Source organism: Scomber japonicus, chromosome 18, assembly GCF_027409825.1.
Source record: "Scomber japonicus isolate fScoJap1 chromosome 18, fScoJap1.pri, whole genome shotgun sequence".
Lineage (NCBI taxonomy): Eukaryota > Metazoa > Chordata > Actinopteri > Scombriformes > Scombridae > Scomber > Scomber japonicus.
The window spans coordinates 20,276,635-20,297,230 of record NC_070595.1 but is presented as its reverse complement, the minus strand read 5'-3'; the positions used below and the strand labels follow the sequence as shown (position 1 = coordinate 20,297,230).

General features: G+C 40.2%; 1 protein-coding gene across 3 annotated transcripts; it reads right to left on the bottom strand.

Moving 5' to 3' along the window:
• Window positions 1-1,207: 1,207 nt before the first annotated feature.
• ints1 (integrator complex subunit 1) lies at window positions 1,208-19,541 on the bottom strand. 3 transcript variants are annotated; one of them, XM_053338625.1, is made up of 48 exons: window positions 19,437-19,541; window positions 18,935-19,070; window positions 18,554-18,844; window positions 18,260-18,456; window positions 17,800-17,937; window positions 17,532-17,691; window positions 17,326-17,431; window positions 16,995-17,181; window positions 16,437-16,582; window positions 16,208-16,349; window positions 15,901-16,077; window positions 15,697-15,805; window positions 15,485-15,605; window positions 15,307-15,384; window positions 15,044-15,222; window positions 14,667-14,763; window positions 14,487-14,578; window positions 14,320-14,380; window positions 14,033-14,230; window positions 13,455-13,584; window positions 12,868-13,047; window positions 12,550-12,699; window positions 12,281-12,460; window positions 12,075-12,179; window positions 11,792-11,959; window positions 11,392-11,503; window positions 11,133-11,291; window positions 10,901-11,047; window positions 10,130-10,228; window positions 9,877-10,001; window positions 9,487-9,741; window positions 8,918-9,077; window positions 8,700-8,831; window positions 7,930-8,098; window positions 7,207-7,333; window positions 6,979-7,094; window positions 6,736-6,823; window positions 6,356-6,600; window positions 4,719-4,848; window positions 4,270-4,403; window positions 3,946-4,138; window positions 3,687-3,811; window positions 3,461-3,570; window positions 3,171-3,284; window positions 3,013-3,083; window positions 2,822-2,913; window positions 2,521-2,630; window positions 1,208-2,340 (listed from the first exon to the last, which is right to left on the bottom strand). In XM_053338625.1, the coding sequence occupies exons 2-48, from the start codon at window positions 18,987-18,989 to the stop codon at window positions 2,225-2,227; spliced, it is 6,576 nt and encodes a 2,191-aa protein (XP_053194600.1). In that variant the 5' UTR covers window positions 18,990-19,070; window positions 19,437-19,541; the 3' UTR covers window positions 1,208-2,224. The 3 variants fall into 3 exon arrangements, with proteins under 3 accessions (XP_053194600.1, XP_053194601.1, XP_053194599.1); XM_053338626.1 differs by having other exon boundaries at window positions 7,207-7,330; XM_053338624.1 differs by having other exon boundaries at window positions 9,487-10,001.
• Between the last annotated feature and the right edge of the window lie 1,055 nt (window positions 19,542-20,596).

Genomic DNA, 20,596 nt, shown 5'->3' with positions numbered 1-20,596 from the left:
TTGATAGATAACCATAAACAGAGCTTTTGGCCATAGGACACCATACAGGTGCAATTAACACATCTGACAGAAACAGCAGTTGGGAGATCAACAGCTACAGTGCATGATGGGTAGGACATGAGCGGGTTTTCATGTGGACAAGTTAATTATGGGAACGGATGTGTGAATACATATTCATTCAAGGGGATTTGGAGGCATTATGATGGTTCAGAAAACAAAGGCACATATAATTTATTCACACTCTTTGAATAATGTACTCAGACAATTTAAATCTTTTGTTAGCCAAATAGGTAGAATTCATTGTGCTTATTTTACGCCTTAAGTAGGCAGTTGTTGATTCAAATTTAGAGCAAATTGACCTTGTAGCCTTGGTAACCAGCTAACATTTTAAAACAAAAAGCTACAGAAAAGAAGTCTGCAACAAGCTGCTTTCAGCCACACAGCTCATGTATCTTAATGAATGCCTGTTTTTTTTCCTGAATGACAGGTCCCACTGACCCACTAGTGTGGGCATGTCTCACCCTCACCGAGGCTCCTTAACCATTCTGTGGCTTCATCCTCATGTTCTCCTATGTAACAAAACACCAGCAGCAGGCTGTGCTGTAAAGTGCCTTACCCACATCACATCTTCAAAGAATCCTTTGGTCTGTGTGATTGAACAATTACCGCCATGGTTAATTTACCATAAATAGGGACGTCCACTTTGCTAGTTTACCGGCATCCACATTGTTTAACTTATCCCTTTGACTCCATCAAGAGGTTTTCAGATGAAGTCAGTGGCACCGGGCAAAACAACTCACACTTTCATGGCAGAACGGTTTCCATCACAGCATGTGCATCACACCTTTAATTTGTCTGCTATACCCCAGTGAAGAGCAAGCGTACCTATGACAGCTGTTTCCAGCTTTATCAGGGTCTATGAATTATTGGAATAAAATGAAAGGCCACAAACCTTGCACCGTTTATTTTCCCCCCCCCTCCTTTTCCATCAGGTTTGAGGTGTTAGAATGCTAATATGAAAGGTAATAATTGGTTCTTGTGAAATTAGTTTTTACAATTTCTACATTAAACTGCTTTCCAAATAAAGCAGCAGTAAAATGCCTCCATTGAGTCACTGAACTACTTCATTTAACAGCCGCAATAAGTTACACTATTTAGTTTCTATTAGTTAAGGCTCAATAAAAAAATAAAAAAGACAATGTCCAACAGTTATTTTATTCAGTTGACATCACATGGCGTTCAGTAACAGTAAAGCATCATGACTTAAAAACAAAGACACCTGATATCAGCTATTTAAGGAGTTTGCAACATTGCATTAAGGCAGCAACACATCTTTGTATTTTGGCTTCTTAGTCTTAATAATCTGAAAGTAGAGCACTGTTTTGTGGTTTCCTGTCAAATTCTTATTACCTTTACACCTTTAGACCTTTACATTTGGAAAAGTCGATATCTATTGGAAAACTATGGCAAAATTGCTACCATACTATACTGTATACATAACTGTACAATAATGTTGATATTTGAAATTCAACCAATTAAAAATATGAAGCCAAAAACAATGTGCCATTTTCAAAATATGCATTGAGATTTGAAGTACCCAATAATGTGACTGATAATTTACTAACTACAGAAATGCAAAAAATCTCCCACTAAAACAGTTTTTAATTGTTTTCAATTAACAAAGATCACTTTAATACTTATTACTAATTATCATTATCATAAAATGTGTATTATAATATTAATCTAATAGGTTTTTTTTTTTACTATGGCTCCAATTGTGTATATTCTGCATGGTCTTTAACAGATGACATAATAACATCACCTAATAATGTTCTAATTCTTTATTAATTATTGGTTAATGTATTATTATATCATCAGTTAAAAATAATTTGCATCCCTTATGTAACAAATGTACTAATTGTGACATTATTATAATGACAATGATTTTACAGTTTTAATTATGACATTTTAAACTCAATTAGAGGAAATTTTAATACATTCTTTGAAGTCACTAAATTATCCAGAAGTTATTACATTACTGGTTACTACCAGCTCACTGGAGGATCCTTTCATTTGTATTACTGAAGAGCCACAGAGTTTGTTAATCTGTAATGATAAAATTAGAGCCATGTTTGAACTAAAGGCAATAAAAAAATAATCTAGGTCTGGAATGCAGTAAATGAATGACACCATTTCCCATCGGGCGGGAGATGTAAGCTTCCTGTTATGTTGTCGCTTCCATGTGAAGGACCTTCATGGACTCTGAGATCATTGAGCTGGTGTCAATTTGTCCATAGATACCCACCAAGAAGGCCTTGTGGAGTAAGATGTCTGCATGTTCTGGAGAGGGAAAGGAAAGAAAATATCAACATGTAGCAATAGATGTGTGACTCTCTTCATCATATTTTTCTGCTGAAGAACATTGTGCTGTCATGTGACTCTAACACAAAACCTGCACAGGAGTGACTTGTTCTTACAGCTTTCTGTCAGCACGGATGTGATTAGCAAGTAACTTCTTACCTTGACAGAGAAGCACATATTCTGGAAGATTCCTTAGAGCCGTCTGCACCACGTCAAAGTTGCCACTGCCCATACAGTACATGAACGTCGGCAGGAAGTCTGTTGCCAGGCTGCGGCACACAAAATATTATTACATGGTTTATTATTACATTGTGAAGAGCAAATGGTAATAAACAAGGCATTTTTTAAAATTCTCTCTGTCTTATCTGTCTCTATCTCAACACATTTCCTCTCAGTTTTGGCGGGTTCTTCGTAGGTGGAGTTTCCCGTATTTATAGTTGTGTTGAAGTTGTAAATTTACCATGGATTATTCTGGATACAGCGCAGAGCCAGACTGAACGCCATGTTCCGACACAACTCCTCAGAAGACGTCATGAGTCTCTGAAGATCGTTCTACAAACAGTAAAACAAAGTGTTGATTCATAGGTTACACACTGAGAAGTACTGAGATTGACCTTTTTTTTTTTTTTAAATGTGTGTTGTTTGACTCACAATGAAGTACTGGATGATCTCTGGGCTCCTCCTAGACTTGTCATCCACCTCTGTCAACACCTCCAACACATCTACAGCAGATAAAAAAGAAATACTCATATTACTCATAAAGTTTGGGGGTTATACATGTGACATTGCCGCAGTGGTATGCAAGTTACCCTCGACTGCCTCTCCTCTCGACATCTTCTTCAGGTACAGCGTCATGTCAGCCGCACTCAGCGACACTGAGGCAGATATGTTGACTAGAGGCAGGGAACCAGTTGACATATCATCTGATAAAGGGCACAAAAAGCACTTAGCAAAACTTCTGCAGAAACTAGTCTGTCCCACAACATACGCAAATGATTGCATGGTGATTATATATATTATATGTTTAAAATATGAAAGATTTGTAAAAGCTTCATGCGCTAACCAGATCCTAAAGAACTGACATGGTAGCAGTGCTTACCATCTCTCTCTTCTGCTGTAACCTCTGCAGAGGAACTCTTCACCGGCAAAGTGAGTCCAGCCAGTAAAGATTTCAACTGAACCAAGTCTGGGTTTTCTGCAGACAGACGCCTGGCAGGAGGAAACAAAACCAGTGTTTATGTAAATATTATAAAAATAACTCCCTGAACTATTCAACTTCTACAAATATATCTTTCAAAAGGATACCGGTGGCATAATACACTTACTGCAAGATGTTAGAGTGCTTCTGTAGATAAGGAATGGCTGCCGCTGCATCATGAGTTATGTATTTCTGTGTGAACTGGAGAAACTTGTTGATGAAGACTAACGGAGAACGACTTCTCTGAAAGTTCTACAAGAAGAGAGACGCATAAACACACAGGAACACTGTGAAACTCAGATTTGTAGTTCATTTAAATTAATAGATTAATTTAATCTTAATACTAAATCCCATGGTGAGGATTTGAAAGTGTGTGAGCCACCCACCTGAAGGACCTTCATAAAAGACAGAAGGCAGTCCTGAAGTGCCCTCTGGTGGTCACTGTGGAAAACAAGCGGCTGCAGCAGCTCCAGGATTGCGAGCACGTTGCTGAAGAACGTCAGGTGGTTCTGCTGTCGGAACTCCTGCATGTTTAGGTGAACGCGACCGTGGAGGAGACCTGCAATCATAGGTAGGTGTCTGGAGAAAAAAACAAAAAAACAAGAACAAGGCAAAACAGTGAGCAGGCTGCATGGCAACAGAGAATATACCAGTTAGTAGACTGAATCTCTGAAACACTATTATGTATTATGTAGTCTTCTTGTTTTCACCTGAGCAAAAGGACAGGGTGCGACACAGCCAGTTTCCTACATGCAAGGTTGGCATCAGACACACGGCCCTCAGCAGACTTTGAGTCTCCTATATCAGCGAGCAGCGTGACCAGGCGATGGACCAGGACGTCCAGCTGAGAAGAAAAAAACAAATCATATTTGTCTTCGAGTTGTCAAATTCAGACAAAATATTACATATAATAATTTTTCAGCAGCTTTTTTGTGTTAAACTGCAGACTACTTCAGTCCTGGCTGTCCAATTGGAGCACTCACAAAATCAGTTTTAAATCAATAATATCGAAGTTTGTACAGTCTAATCCATATTTTCTACTAAATGTAATATATTTTGAGCAGGAGGATCAACAAAGGGATAAAATGTCTCAAAGGAAATCAGTTACGTTGAGTCGGTAAAAACTATGTGATGTATGAAACAAGCAGGAAATCTTTACCTTGCAGCTGCTGCCGTCTGCAGCCCCCCCACTGCTGAGAGTGCCTTCAGGCAAGGTAACGTGCTGGATTACTTCAGGAAAGTGCAGATAGATCTGCAGCAGCAAGTTCTGGCAACGCTTACTCATCGCACTGAAAGACAAAATAAACAAAACGGGAAGTATACTTTATGCTACGGTTTAGGAACAAGCCGCCAATTGAGGCAACGCTATTCACTTTAAGGAAAAACTATTTCTTGAGCACAGTTGAGCTCCTCTTTGTTAACAAGACCAATTCCATCGTAAAGCTAGAAGATTAGTAGCTATCAAGACTGTAATCCCTGATGTCATTGAGTTGTGTGGCCTGAAGCTATTTAATTGACAGTGAGTGGTTGACCAATTTTGTGCACCCACAGAAAGTTTGTCACAGCTTTTCAACTGAAGTGAGTCGACTGCATAGTGGAAGCAGCATTATAAAGCAGACAGTGTTCCCGGCTTCACAGGAAAAAAATTACCCAAAAGTTCTCTGATTATCAACAGAGCTGATCACAGATAAGAGAGCACGATAAAACATGTCTCTATTGTTTCTGTCCTCAAGCGACAAAAATGAATGTACATTAATACAAACTAGGCACATGAATAGCGTAATGTAAATCTGAAGTATTTGCCTTCAAGTCACCGCTGTTTCATAAAATCCTCTTACTGGCTAAGGCTCTTGTCAGGCTCAAATTATGTTAACCGAACTCTACTAACTACTAACTGAAGAGTTTATTACAGCTATGTATTAAGCAAATCAGAGCGACCTTGGACAAGAGTAAAGAGTCTGCTCAGTGCTCAATATTTGGTGTGTAATTGGAATAAACACCAGCTTATCTGACAGCAAGCTTTCATAAGAAGAATGCTTAACATACAATCAAGTGTTTACTCAACACAAGGCCAAAACCCTTTAACTTTCAACATGTATTTATCTGGCCATATTTTCACTAGCAACCATTTTACCAGACAGCTTAGCTGTACTTAAAATACTGTAATTCTGAAGCTAATTTTGCTTGACCTTGGCCAAAGTTTCCTCATTAAAGTGGTTTAATAACCAGAGACATATTCATGAAAGGAGGGTTTGCCTCCACAAAGAGTTGCACCCTGATCTCTGACAGCTAAGTCAGAGCAGGAATTCACAACACAGGCAAGTTTAGAGCTTCAGCCTTAATCCTCTTGGCTTCATTATAATACACTGAGCTTTTAAAGAGATCACAGTACAGACGACTTCTGCTGGTTTTAATTTCACACCAATAGACCTAATTATCGAGTTTTCCCTGGTCCACAGCATTGTGGCTGACAGAGGAAGTCTGAAAAGTTCATCTGCACTGAGAGGGAAAATCTAGTGTGATTTATCCCAAGTTTATCAGCACACCATAATGGGGGGGAGGGAGGGGTGACTTACAGTATTTTGGGCTAATTAGAAAAGAACAATTCAATATGTCAAACTAGATGGGATGAACACTTTGGTGAACCTTGTATGACAAAATGTGAAGAGCATATGTGTCTTCAAGTAAGAAAGGATGAGCCAGAGGAAAGAGAAACGTATTGGTGTAAGTAAAATTCAAACATGTAACATTTAATAATGATATAATGTTATAATAGATAATTAATATAAACCTTACCTGTCCTCCCATTTCTTTGTACAGTTGATGAGGTAGTCTGACACTTTCTTGATGTTTTGTATATCTCCGTTGCAGTAGGAGTCAAGGAGCGGCAGCCTAGACTGGATGAGAGAACAGGAGGCCTGGTCCACGGTGTCTTCATGAGATGGGTCGTGACTGTTGAGCTCTGACTCTGATAGGATCAGGTCCACCAGGCTGAGGAGCTCCTCTGAGCTGAGTCGCAGCACGAACTTCTCTGTTTTCTTCTACACAGACAAAAAGGAAAAACACACAAGATGTCAGCTTCAGAAGAATGAACTACCTCTGACTGTGGTCTCCAAGAAAGGTAAAAAAAAAACATGTGACAACTAGAGACTTGTAAATGGGTTTTTGATTCTTACTTGAGGGATCTTCTGGTCACGTCCTTGCCAAATACGAGGGATGTGGCTGCAGGCCCACAGGAAATCCAGGGCTGATGATGGGTCCAGTCTGAAAGATGTGACAACAAGACACTTAACATGATCTCTCACATCATGTTCAATAAAATCTAATCACAACCAGATCACACTGTTTCTGTGCTACTACATCAATCTACTAAAGTCACACAAGCAGTGGCTGAGAAAAGGACTTTTAAAATGATGTACTTGTGGTCTCTTCGCTTGCTGAGAAGAGCACTGATGCACTGCAGGAGGGTGGACCAGTTTGACTGATGTGTAAGCAGGGCCAGGAGATAAGGTCTGTAGGCAGGAGTGCCTCGTGCCTGAAGGAGAGAAACCGTAAGGAAAGATGTATCATACACGCCAAGCAAACTTTACTACTTTACTTTATTGTGATAAGACAAGCACATAATCTGCAGGCAGAGCTTATCTTACCTTGTTGAGGGCGAACAGTAATTTTTGTTGAAGGTCTGGGCACACTGAAGTAACCTCAGGGTCAAGATGCTCCAGCCAGTCGACCAGCAACCCCGAGCTCAGTCCTGATTTTGTCACCTCTGAGCTGCTGGCAGAGATGAAACTGAGAGGTTACATTTGTGGAAATATAACTAAACATCTACTGAATTTTCTAAAGCCTTAATGAAACTTCAGAGGAAAATTTATGTGCCATACAGATGAACTATGCAAAGTGTTTGAAAAAGTTCTCTGCTTCGATTCAACCAAGAAATCCAACATTTTAGGAGTTACACTTGGAATCTGAGTTGGCTGCTTTTCATTATGTTGTTAGCCCATCACAAAAGAATGACAGGAATGGATAATTACTGCTGTGACGACGGTGAAAATTTCCTGTGATGACTGTGCAAATATCAATAACATCAGACACCACTTCTACGTACCACAGGCAGGGTTAAAGTGAATGCAACGTAGAAAAGATTTTGTGATTTTCACAGCACATAAATCTGCAAGGAAAACAGAACGCTGCAAAACAAATTAAACGCTTCCAAATCCAATCCAACGGCACAAGTTTACAAGTGCGAGACCACAGACAGCGACAGACGTCTCGCTATTTTTGTCACAGCCAAACCGTGTTTGTCATTTAGTCCAGTCAAATATGAATGTTTCTTGCATGACTTGAGAGGGAAATGAAAGTTCGGTGCTCACTTGTTTGAATCGACTTCCTTTTTCACAGCTCGATCCTCACTTTCCTGAAGCAGCAAGGAAATCACCATGGCAACAGGGCCGGCTGTTCCGTTCTGTGTACCAACAGTCATCAACAGAGACAACAGTTCCTCCAAATATGGCGACTTCACCTCCATCAGCCCCTGTAAAACTGAAAAATAATAGAAACCAGCATGCTTAGTAATTCACTTTGGACTGCCAATATTTACTATGATGTTATAAAACAAGCTTTTGTGTCTAATTGGCAGCATATTATAGGTTTTGTGTCTTATGAGAAGTTCACACAAATCTACAAACTCATCACGTTTTATTTGAAGGTGTGGTTGCTGGGCTGAGCTGAAACCTTCTGTTTTTCGCACTGCTTTGGTTTTTGTTTCATTTTATTGTCTGGCGTCTACGCTTCAGTGGAACCGAGCAAAAATGGTTCTGGGAGAGTTGAGCTGTTAAATTTTTAAGTGTTGAGTTGTTTACTTAGAAAACTGCTTTATTGAAATCCCCCTGCAGTGTATTAAACATGATTAATGTCCGTCACTGCTAAAATGCCTTTGCAATTACGCAAAATGGTTGGCATTTTTATTTGATATATGAAAAAAGTTGAACTTTTTAAAACAATACATCAATTTTCAAGATTGTAATTAATTAACTTCTATCAATAAGCTAACTGATTGATCGATAGTTGGAACACTAGATGTGGTATTCATTTTAAACTAAATCAATGCAAATTCTGATCCACACTATGCTTCTATTATTACCTTTCCCGATGAGCTCAGCCTCTGCATTACATCTGTCTCCAGCCTTCAGCATTGCAATGATGGCTCTCACTGGTACTTCTGCGTCTCTGCGGTAAGCCAACGCCTCGGCCAGGTGGAGGAAACCTGTACGAACTGCAGGGCAGAAACTTCCCGTCATTCACTGTTTATATAAAATCAATTAATCAACTTATCAAAACATCTATAACTGAGGTGCTCACCATCATTGTGCCTGTGTTTGTGAGAGTTCTGACCAGCAAAGGATTTGAGCAAAGTTTTCAGTGGTCCTGCCTCCACAGTTGGATTGTCTAACCAGATCAACATCTCAACAATGACCTTGAGGAAGAGCGAGGAGAAAGCAATGTCCTGGGACACGAGGCGCTGGAAACAGAGAGCATCAGGAAGGAGAAAATTAAAGACTAGAAATATCACATCAGAGTTTTATGCCTCCACCAAACAGTGAAGTTGCAGTTAAAAGTGAACCGTATGCCAAAATTAAGTTGACCTTTGACCTTTTAGGAAAAGGTAAAGCGTCATCATTTTTATCCTAATAGAATTGTGTATGAATCTGTCATAATTAGCATATGAATTATTAAGTTATGGCCAAAAATGTGTTTGTTGAGCTCACACTGTCTTTGACCACCAGGTACTAATCAGTTCATCCAAATTTAAAGAAATCTGCTCAAGGTAACCCTAACCCTGACATATTGCATCACGAGAATGGCACGAAGCATATAAATATATATAACTCAATGTACAAAATTATGCAGTGTTTGTCAGCATGCTTTACCTGGTAAAGGTGGAGTTGGCGCATCAGAGGACAGGACAGGGCGTGGTTATGGTGCATTGACATGACAATTGGTCCTGCATGGGTAGAGGTGAGCAGGGCTGCAAGAGTCTGTAGGAGGCGAAAGGCCAACCCACCCTGCTGGATGTGACCCTGCTTGGCTCGCATCAGCTCTTTCGCCAAGGCCTGCTGCAAGGCCAGGGAGAGCTGGCTGGGAGGTGGACCGTGCCAGCGAGGGTCCACATTTAAAGGGAATATCTGTTGAAGTAGACACAATAGAAACAGGTCAGTGTTTGGAATAACTAAAGGGTAGAACTTTTTGTTTGGAGGTAAAAAAAACAAGCTGAAAAAGTCAGAACACAAAAAGATGTGAAAGAAAGAGTAAGTTTCTACCTGAAGCATCATTCCAGCTAGATCATCATCAGGCCCGACTGCAGGAAGCTGACTGGCTGCTCTCATCTTCACAGAGCTGTGGGGCATTTCCACAGTAACTTTGGCCTTACTTGTTTCAGCACCATCTGTGAGGAGGAATGTAACCAGGGACAAATATTAATATTGTTTTACTAATTTACAATAAATGAGTGAGCATTCAATAAAAGCCTTTTAACTCCACATAGAAAACCACTTGGAGGTTAAAGCCACTGACCTCTGTGTGGAGGAAGAGCGGAGCTAAGTAATCCATGGAAAGTGTGCCCCCCAGTGGCACCTCGCTCATGCTGCACCTCAACCAGATGGGCCATGTAATCTGTTGTGGAAGAAATACAAAATGAGATAAATCAAAAGCGGGATTCCACCAAAAGTTCCTGATACTTTGAGGAGACAATATCAACACAGATGTATCCAGTGTTTAGTATTTACTGCTGCATGAGTCAGATGTAATGACTGAATGAAAAGGAGAAATGCAGAAGAGGAAAATGCAACTGAAATTAACATCTGTTGAGTGTTAGATGACTATTTATTGCTTTGGAATGTAACTGCTGTGAAACAATCAGAAGGTAACATTTTATTTCTCTGATTCAAAGCTTTGATCTAGCTATCTCTTTTTTTCTTTCTCTCTTTTTTTAAAATGAGTTTGGAAGCAGACAACAATGTCTTACTTTACTTTTAACATCAACAAACAAAGAAATGTCCTCCCCTTGTAACAGGTCCTAAAGTGATACATGAGTACTTCCCTGTTTTATGAATGAAATGACGCACAACCATGCTCCTGTAATTTTGGAAAGTACTATACCCCCAGCAGGGACTTTTTGTGGGATAAAACAATCTCCCTGGAACTGCATTTAGACCGTAGTCACTTCAATGGAAACGCAGATAGAGGAACTACGTTCTTCAAAAGGTTCTTAGAGCAGAGGGAAAGTTTCTGTGGTTGAAACGCCACTAAAGATTGTAACACTATAAATCTTGATATCTCTCTTACGCTTGTCCATGATGTTTTGCTCCAGTGACTGTGGATCATGGGAGACAGCCTGATCCAAATACTGAAGCAGTTTACTCATGCTGGAGACGGGAATGCCAAAGGACTGTACGAACAGTAGCAGCTGCTGCGGCTCCAGGTCTTGCAAAGCTGCGGGAAAACAAATGTGTTGTTCTGTTAAGAAGTAAAATATTAGTGAGCAAATCACATTTTTCAATACTATGAGTAGTTGTACCTGCATCAACCAATCGGGCAACCTCTGATCGGATCATCCTAAGTTTCAACCAATCAGGCAGCAGAAGGGCCTCCTCTGATGTGTCAACCAGGAAGGCAGTGGGTAGGGGTTTCTTATCGGGAAACCAAATGTCCAGAAGATTGTAGAAGTCGCTCTCTCCTGTAATGATCACACAAAAAAATACATATTAGCATTGCATGTTTTCACAGTGTCTTTATCAATGCAAGGATCCTAGTGAACAAAAAGTGAATAGGACTACCTTTAGGAGGCCCAAGAGTCAGCAGGATAACCATGGCATGGACTACAAGGATGTGCATAGTGGCAGTCTCTCCTGTAGTCCAACGCAGAAACACCTGATCCTGTGATTCTGACTGGGAAAAAAAAGACCAACGTAAAGATTTATCAAGTGTTTCCACCCTTTCAGATTTCCCTAATATTGCCTGAATACAGTCATCAAACAGGGATTCATCCTCAGTTGCAGTGTCTGCTAATTGGTTGCTAAAATACATACATTTTCCTGCCAAATAATCACAGGAAACTTGTCAGGTCACTAGGTCCAAAACTGCCTTCATGTTTTTTTTACTGCAAAAATACTTTAGGGTATGTTGTATTATGTTAATTTAGTAATTAGTAGTAACACGACTAATGCCAGTGCTCACCCAGCTGTAGAGATCCTCCCCCTCCTTGGTCTTCCTCATCCTCTTGATGTAGGTGGAGAAGATGGTGAGGAAAGCACTGAGAACAGCATCAGACTCTGGTCTGGTTGAATGTTTGGAGAACAGGCTGTTCATGATGGTGGAACGCTCAACAATCAGCCGCGCAATATCCTGCAGAGAGCGAGAGAAGAGGAGCAGTCGAGTAGAACCGTGTTAGCAGAGCTTCATGAAGAATCTGACTAAAGAAATATATGTAGTTGGAATTTAAACAACTTTTTGTGATTACCAGAGCCAGGTCATTATGGGAAGACTGCTCTTCCACTGGTGCATGCTGGGATAGGTAGATGAGATAAGCACTGATGGTCTGTGGATCTGTCTCCATATGGATGGCCTTGGAGGAGCAGACAGACAAGACATACTTTCAATGTAAAATCATTCCCTTATTGACAGCTCACAGGTGAGGAACAACGTCTACTCCGTTGTGACACTGACCTGCTGCAGAGCTGTGGACGTCATGCCCCTAACGCTGTCAAACAAGGGGAGCTTTGGGAGGTCTTGTAGCAGCCACTGGTACCCAGGCAAGAGCTCAGCATCTGTCGAGTCTTCTTCCATGGGCTGCTCCCGCTCCTCTCCGTCCTTCAAGCCTCCTTCACTCAGAACCAATGACAAACCCTGCGCACAAATATAAGATATCATTATTTTTTAACAGCAACACAATGCAGCTAGAGATCATAAGATGTTTCCTGCTTCCAGTACCGTACCTTCATAGCTAGGACTCTTGATGCCACCTGAGAAGAGCTGAGACGGCGCAGGAAGTAATCCAACACTTCACATGTTGTCTGCTCGTCAGCTTTGGGGCCTAATAAAAGATCCTGGAGCCGTCCAAGTAGCTGCCTTTGCTTTTGTTGTCTCTGACAGGAAAACAGAATTCAGCATTAGTCAAGACTATTTCACACCCAGCTGCAAAGTACAAATAAAAACATATAAATTTGGCAGCAAGCAAATTACTTTGAGAGCAAAGATGAATAAAGTCCTGTCATTAAGTAAAAAATCCAAATGAATGAATCATTGCTACATACTTGTCTCTTCTTGGCCCTCTGCTCTTTGCTCTCTCCCTCTTCGTCATCCTCTATTGGCAGGCTGTCATCTGCAGCGTCATGCAGGAGGAATTCACACAGGCACTGCACTGGGAGCACATCCAAAGATCCCTCACTGGACTGGACCAGATCAGCCAACCACGGCATGGACTGAGAGGAAGCCTGTGGAAGGATTGAACATGAATGAAGTTCCAGGACACACACTGACAGTAGAAAGCAAGACACTGTGATGTTTCCTCTTGTATAAGCTCGGCTACATGCTTTTAGGTTCAATTTATCTGTTCAAAACCAATATGTCAGCTGCCAATCTCTCTGTCAATTAGTTTACTCTATATGAGACAAGGATTCTGTGACCTTGATTTTTCTATCAGTTTGAGATACGCTGTGATGAAATCTATTTTTTATCTATGATGGAGCTTTCTTTATGTGGTCTATTGCAATTCAACCTCTTGTCATTTTATTAAAAAAAAAAACAACCTTTGCTTCCTCAGACCGAGAAGCTTCTAGAAATATGGTTAAGCAAGCAGAGAGTTGTGGCGATAGTGGTAGTAGTGTGTGCTTCTCATCACCTGTCTCTGTATGATGTTGAGGAGGAAGTCTGGATTGCGGCTGCGGCAGAGGAGATGGCCGAGACGCAAAGATTGGTTGAGGGTCTTAACCTGCTCCTGGACCTGAGGTGGAGGTCGTCGAGGGGGACCCCTGAACACAAACACATTAGCTCATCCTCCAGTCACACAACTGTTAGGTACACTTCATCAAGATTTCACGAAACCAGCACAATGTAAGCTATGGACTAAGTGGATTACTTTCCATTGGGAATACTTTGGATTGTCTGCAGCATAAAATTACGAAGACTGCAAAGTTAGCTGCTCATGATCCAATCAAACGAAATGAGGATTTGACTTTTCAGTCCTACTTTTATACATTTAAATGAAGCTGGAACAAACTTGAGACAAATAGGTGCTTATTGGCCTTCTTTGAAATCTTTGTGTATGACATATGGTACATGCTATATAATGGAATACAGGTGACTGTTAAAGCCTTGTAAAACACTGAGACTATCATGACAGAGAGAAACAAAATGATCAGTGTTGAAAAGAGCTTGAGTTAAATCATGTGTATAAATAAGTTCCTCTTCGTCTCTTACTGTGGGTCCAGACTGGTAAGCTGAGACAGCAACAAGCTGTTGCTCTCTGTGATGGTCTGTTTGGTAGATGCTGCTGCCAAGTGGCTTTCAAAGGCCAGGATCTCCTGTTTCTCCCTCTGAGAGATCTGCAGCTCACGATTGATCATCTCCGTCTTTGTGTCCTCATCAGCAACGGTGCAAGGCGGGTAGGTATAGTTACTATGGAATCACAGAGGCATTTGTGTGTTAGTTGTTCAGCATCATCAAAATGAAATACTTTAATCATAAATGTTAACCACTTCACCTACTTTGTCATAACCATCTCCATGAGCATTTTCAGTGTAGGATAACCATCCCAGGCAGCCAAACCTACAGAAACAAAATGTCAGGTAACACACCATATTTATAGAGATGATTAAAATACATATACCATAGCTTATAATCTTGTATATGCAGCATAGAATTTTAATTATACCTATTTTCTGTGGATTAAATGCAGCCACGACAAGCAACAAGAGCCATGCCTTCCAATAAAGCGTGGATATCGCCAAATTTGGAGGTTGGTACCTTAAACATTAAGAGTCATTTGTTATTTTAGACTGTAAACAGTGTAACCGGTAAATGTTTTGCACGCCAGTAAAGATGTTTGAAGTACCCTGCAGGCAGCTGAATGTTCTCTGGGTGGTGGTATGTACACAGATTCAGCACTGCATCGATGAGTTGGATCCTCTCCACTTTCAGGACCTCCAGATCTGTTTAACAAGAAACAGCCAGTCGAGCTTTAAACTGACATATCAAGTAATATTCAAATTATAACAATTAAGACCACATTTCCTTTGTTCATTCTTTTCCTAACAGTAATTCTCCCCCAACTTGTAAGGATAGAATTAGAAATAAATAAAGAGTCAGCCCTTTATAAGTCTTCTATTGTTTGCTCAATAATCTGAAACACATGTTTAGCAAATGTCCAAATATTCTGCCACAGTGTAATATATACAACTTTAACTTTGATAATAAAAAAAAGTTACAGACCATGTCGATCATCACACAAGCCATCAGACTGAACCCCGGCAGCCCTCTTGACCAGGTGATCTGCCAGCTCCATGGCATCGGCCGGGCCCAGGGGCAAATCACGTGACAGCCCGATCACCAAAATGCGCATCAGAGTGTCCTCCAACAGAGGCACCTCAGAGCATAGGCGGAGAAAGAAACTAAGGATGGGAAACAGCTTAGTTAACTCACAGTGGTAGATAACAGTATGAAGAAAATATGTGAATAACTGGAGGAAGCCTCACTTTCTGTCGCTCTCAGGAGGCCAGTTGTCCCACTTGTAATATGTCTCCGGTTGCTCTGTGAAAAGCACTTTGTGAAGGCTACAGATGCGAGAGAGAGATTCAATACATTATTCATAATATAGCTGGAAACATAGCAGTCTGAACAATACAAACTGTTAAAATAAACACAAATCCATACCAGTGGACGTAGTCTTTTGCACCGACTTTGCTGATGGTTGGAACCACAGTGTGAAGCCACCACACAGCGTCTCTCTGTATGGAGGCTATCTGATTCTGAAACGACCTCAGGACGTCCAGATCTGAAGAAAACCAGAAACATGTTGAGCGAAAAGCTAATCATGTGTACTATGACAAATAAATACCCCATTAAAACCAATAATCATCACTCACTCTTCTTCTCTCCTTTGTCCCATGCTATGCCAGCTTCTTTGACCTGAGCAGTGATGCCCAACATCATGGAGACGGTCAGCAAATCTGTCACCTGGATAACAAAACGTTCCTACGGGAGAGACGAGGATAAACAGTTCAGAGTCTAAATATATTGGAGACTGCAGCTGAAAACAAAAGGATGGAGAGCAATTCATATGCATTTACTTTGAACTCCATGTCCACGTAGCTAGCCTCCTTTCTCTCTTGCATTAAACCAAAGCAGAAGGACTGGAAGTTAATCTCATGTTTGGTTTGTTTGATGATCTCTCTCAGCAATGCTCGGGAGGCACGCAGATAATCGTCCTTATTGGTTAGCAGGTCCTGGAACACCATCGCCAGGAACTAAAAACACAAAGCCAACAAATGAGAATAAATACAAATGAGCATCTTTCCAAAATGCTACAGTTTTAAAATGTGACATTACTTACAAATGTATCTGTTTAAACAATTGATAAGGGGGAAAAAAACACACCTTTGGAGCCTGCTCTGGACTGTGCTGTAGCACTGTGTGGAGGACTTGCATGTTGTTTGGATTCCTGGCATTGGACAGCTCATTGAAGATCACCAGCTTCACCATAGTAGCCAGGTTGTCTCTGTGAGCATTGAGCAGCTCCCTAGAGATTTACAGCCAAAGCAAAAGTTAGTGAAACCAGCGAGTGAACAAAAAGGTAAAAAAAATAAATAAAAAAGGCTCCACATACCTGACACAGAGCATGTAGTGGTTGAGGAGTACTTTAGGTTTGAGGCGGATCTTGATCAGGTTGGAGATCACTTCCATGTCATCGGCTCCGTGTGTGTTGCAGTTCATACACAAAGACATGAGAAGGTCTTGAGCTGGTCGAGTCAACTGTACACACACAAACAGAGGAAGTTAATACTTATCATTTAAAGGAAACAAAATATATCTTTTTATGGATGATCATTTTACATTTATCTAAAAAAAAAAAAAAAGTATGTGTAGCAGTGGCACAAGGGTAGAGAAAGGTAGCACAAAATTCCGAAATTCATAATCAACAAAGTGGTACCAGAATGTATACTGGCACCAGTAAATTAAGTATATTGCTTTTTGAAAATGCCACCAATATTATGATTCTACTTTTATGATGGGCAACATATTGTGTTAGTATTGTATCAAAAATCATGTAATTCTCTCCCAAAATGTAGTGTTTTAATACAGAGAGAAAATAAAGCCAGTGAAATAAGTGAAATACAGTACTGCATATGTTGGTGTATTCCAGGATATGTGTTACACCTCTCACCTTCGGATTCTGGAGCCACATCTCCAGCCTCTGCACAGCCATGAGCCGCGCCTCTTTGTAGCCACACGTGGCTGTAAGCAAACGCAGCAGATTTCGGGACACGTTGTCCATCGGCTGCCTGCGGTTCAACTGATCCCTGAGGACGTCAAGTACGTAGTCTTCCACGCTCTCTGCTAGTTCCTCATACCTACAGTATGCCAAAGACAAGAGACATGTCCAGGAACTCAGTATAGTTATTGCTTATTATTATTACTTATCATCAATAAAAAATCTAACGTAATGTGATTGTACACTGTAGCATCCCACAAATCTCTATGGCTGGTTTTCATACCTGGGCATAACCTGCCCATCATCCTCAGGGCTGAGTTTCTCTTCCGCTATCAGCAATTCGGTCTGGCTGTCGTCCTCGTCAGGAGTTGAAGGGTGAGGGCTGCTACCTAAAATACCAAACATGAAAATACAAAAGCAACATTAGCAACCAGCATTTGTTTCCCGCACCAGCAAAACAAGTCGGTGTGTTTCCTCAGTGTACTGTACCTGCACTGAGATCTCCACCAGAACGACCCGTGTCAGCCTGCAGCAGCATACTTTTAGGGGGCATCTTTGTGCCAAAAGCAGTCTGGATGTTGTCAACAAAATTCTTACAGTGAGAGCTGTCTACCCAGATTCTTTCTCCCAGGGAGTCCTCAATGTACACCTGGAAAGAAAATATTAGATTGACAAATTTTAAAAAGAGTTCATACATGTTTAATATAAAACAATGGAGAAGGAATTTCAAATTTTGGAGTCATTAGGAGAATCTCACTTTGACAAAGATCTCTGGCCAGTTCTCATCCTCCTCATATGCCGCCATAAGCAGGTTGCATGCAAGAACAGACACCAAGCTGTTGCCCTTTGCTTTAAAGTTGATAGAAGCATCTCGACGCAGGAGGCTGCACAAGGCCTGGTGATCAGAAATGTTTCAAGTTAGTTAATAACGCAATTACACAGAAGAAAACTTAATGGGATTTTTATTGAGACATATCTGTGAATAAATCACCATTAAAAGATTGAAGTCAAAGGAAGGTTTGATGTACTTTAAACTATGTGCATACATTTTTTTCATGATTATCACCATCAACAAAAACTAACTCCCTTCTTTGCAATTTTGCTATAGGAACACATAAGGAAAGAAAAAGGAAAAATATATACGTTACAACATTGTAATTAGCATCTGGGTCATTTTGCACTGAGCATACACGTAACAGCATATACAGAAGCCTTACCTCAATAATTCCTTCAGTGGCAAAAACATTGGGTTTGATTTTGGCCAGAAACATGAGGCTGAGGTACAGCGTGATGTCAGGTTTGGCTCGGTTCAACTTGAGTTGTTTCACCGCACCACACAGCAGTCCCTCAATACGATCATCATTTCCTTCTGACTCTGCAGCCTCAATCTCATCCAACAGCACTGCTGGTGGCACTGCCATACAAAAAGAGAATGTGTCAAATAAAAAGCACAAGGTTTGTAGCATACTTAAGCTGGTGTTTTAAAGCCTATTACAAAGCTAATGACTTACCTTCAATAGGGACTACTGATGGCTCCTTAATTGAGGGTGATATTGCCCTCTTGTCCACTGCTGCAACATCAGCCAGTCGTCCCAAAGCACTGACTGGAGGGGTGGTGGAGAGTTTGGGGCGCTTGGCGAGGCTGGACAGACCCGATGAGGAGGGCAGAGTGGAGGACGTCTCTCTCTTTCGATCAGCAGGTAAACCAGTGGCTGCTGGCTTCAGGAGGACAGCAGGGGCTTTGGGCTCTCCACCTTGACTCTTTGATCCAAGAGCGATGAAATCTCCTGGTGGAGGGTGCCCTGAGAAAAGCATCATAGTAACTTGTCATTTTCTTCTGCATAACTACAATAATTTAATATTTATATAACACTTGGGGGTTAGCATCATACCCGTTGTTTTTGCAGCACTGGGGCGTCTGAGAGTTGTGGGCTTTGGACGATTCATTTTGACTTAATTTAGGTGGCACAAGTCAAAAACCAAATTCACAGCAGGTTGAGCATGTTTCACTGCCTGGCTTAGAGCAGTCTGTGTATGAGACAAACCGAAGAGAAACACATGATTCATTACCATTAACGTAAAACACTTTAATTAGCAGCTAAGACAATCAAAAGACTACAGAGAAGTTATCATCTAGCGAGCTAAGGTTGGCTAATTAGGGCTAGTAAATCGTAATAACTAAACACCTAGCTTATGAAACAAATATAAATGTTATCGACCGACATTTCAGCAGCAAAAAAGACACCCAGACTTATATTTGTACTAATTTACAGTATATCATAAAACAATGCTAGGCTAACGACAATAAACACGGCTCAAGCTTCATGTTAGATTAATACTGTCAAGCGGTTTCACTGTCGAGAAATTAGCAGATTTAAATACAAAATGGCTCACTTGTTTTAATCGGTTACATAAAAATGGTCCTTGTTGGCTTACAATGTGCAAAATATTACAACATTAGCTGACTTAAAGCTAACCAGTCTTAGCGGTGATACAGACTCTTCTTCTCTGTTTTTAAAAGATGTTCACTTACAATCATTAAAGCTCACACCGCCATCTAGTGTCAGTGGGTGTCATATGGTGACGTCATCGCTTGACTCAACGCTGCTATTTCTTTTTCTTTTTTTATGTGTAGGGTGGTTAGGGTATGTGACACTTTTTGCAAGTCTGTCCACCATATTTACATATGATATGAATCCAATACATTACATCAACACTTAATATCATTATGAAATTACTGAGATGTTTCCTTGTTAAATCAGAAGACAATATTTAGATACTGTACTCAAAAGGAAAATGGCAATTAAATTAATGTTCCTCTATGTTCCTCTATGTCTCTATATTCACATGTGTAATATTAAACAATATAACATACACAGTTTACATATACTAGTTAGCTTTCAAGAGATAAATGCACTGGAGCCTACTTGTCCCACATTAGTCAATGTCCCATATTATCCTAATCCACTCTAACGCCAGAAAGAAAAAGTAATTTATTATCCAGTTTTAGCCTATTATTCATCCTGATAAAATGCTCCACCTAACACACACACACTAAGGGTTGGGAAAAGGTTACTTTGGAAACATAATGGTTACAGATTACTAGTTAGTTACCCTATTTAAAATGTAGTAAGTAAAATAACTATTTCAAATATGTAATCAAAGTAATGTAACTTATTACATTTGATTATTTTTTGATTACTTTTCTAATTATTTAACAAATGTTTTCAACTATTGGGGTAGTGTATCCTTTATGCCCACCAAATCTAAGTTCAGATCATTTCTTTTAAAGCAAGATGTATTGCTCATTTGAAAATGTATTCTTTAGTTCATGTAGATTATGGAATATAAAATAAATATATTTTATGAAAAACGTCAAAATTCTGGCATGGGTTTAATTGCTACTGTGACACCATTTAAGCACATGTGTGCTCCCAATAAATCCACATTTATTTACAAAATTAAAAAAATATTGATTTCAAAGAATTAATAACAGCAATATATGTATTCAGTAACATGTTAAATTTAAAAACTAGGAAAAAACCCTCCTGAGG

Coding starts and splice junctions, on each gene's coding strand:
- ints1 (XM_053338624.1), bottom strand. CDS start 18,989: ATGAATCGTCCAAAGCCCACAACTCTCAGACGCCCCAGTGCTGCAAAA. Junction 18,845..18,934: donor CAGTGCTGCAAAAACAACGG/GTATGATGCTAA, acceptor TGCTTTTCTCAG/GGCACCCTCCACCAGGAGAT. Junction 17,692..17,799: donor GGCCAGAGATCTTTGTCAAA/GTGAGATTCTCC, acceptor TTTTCTTTCCAG/GTGTACATTGAGGACTCCCT.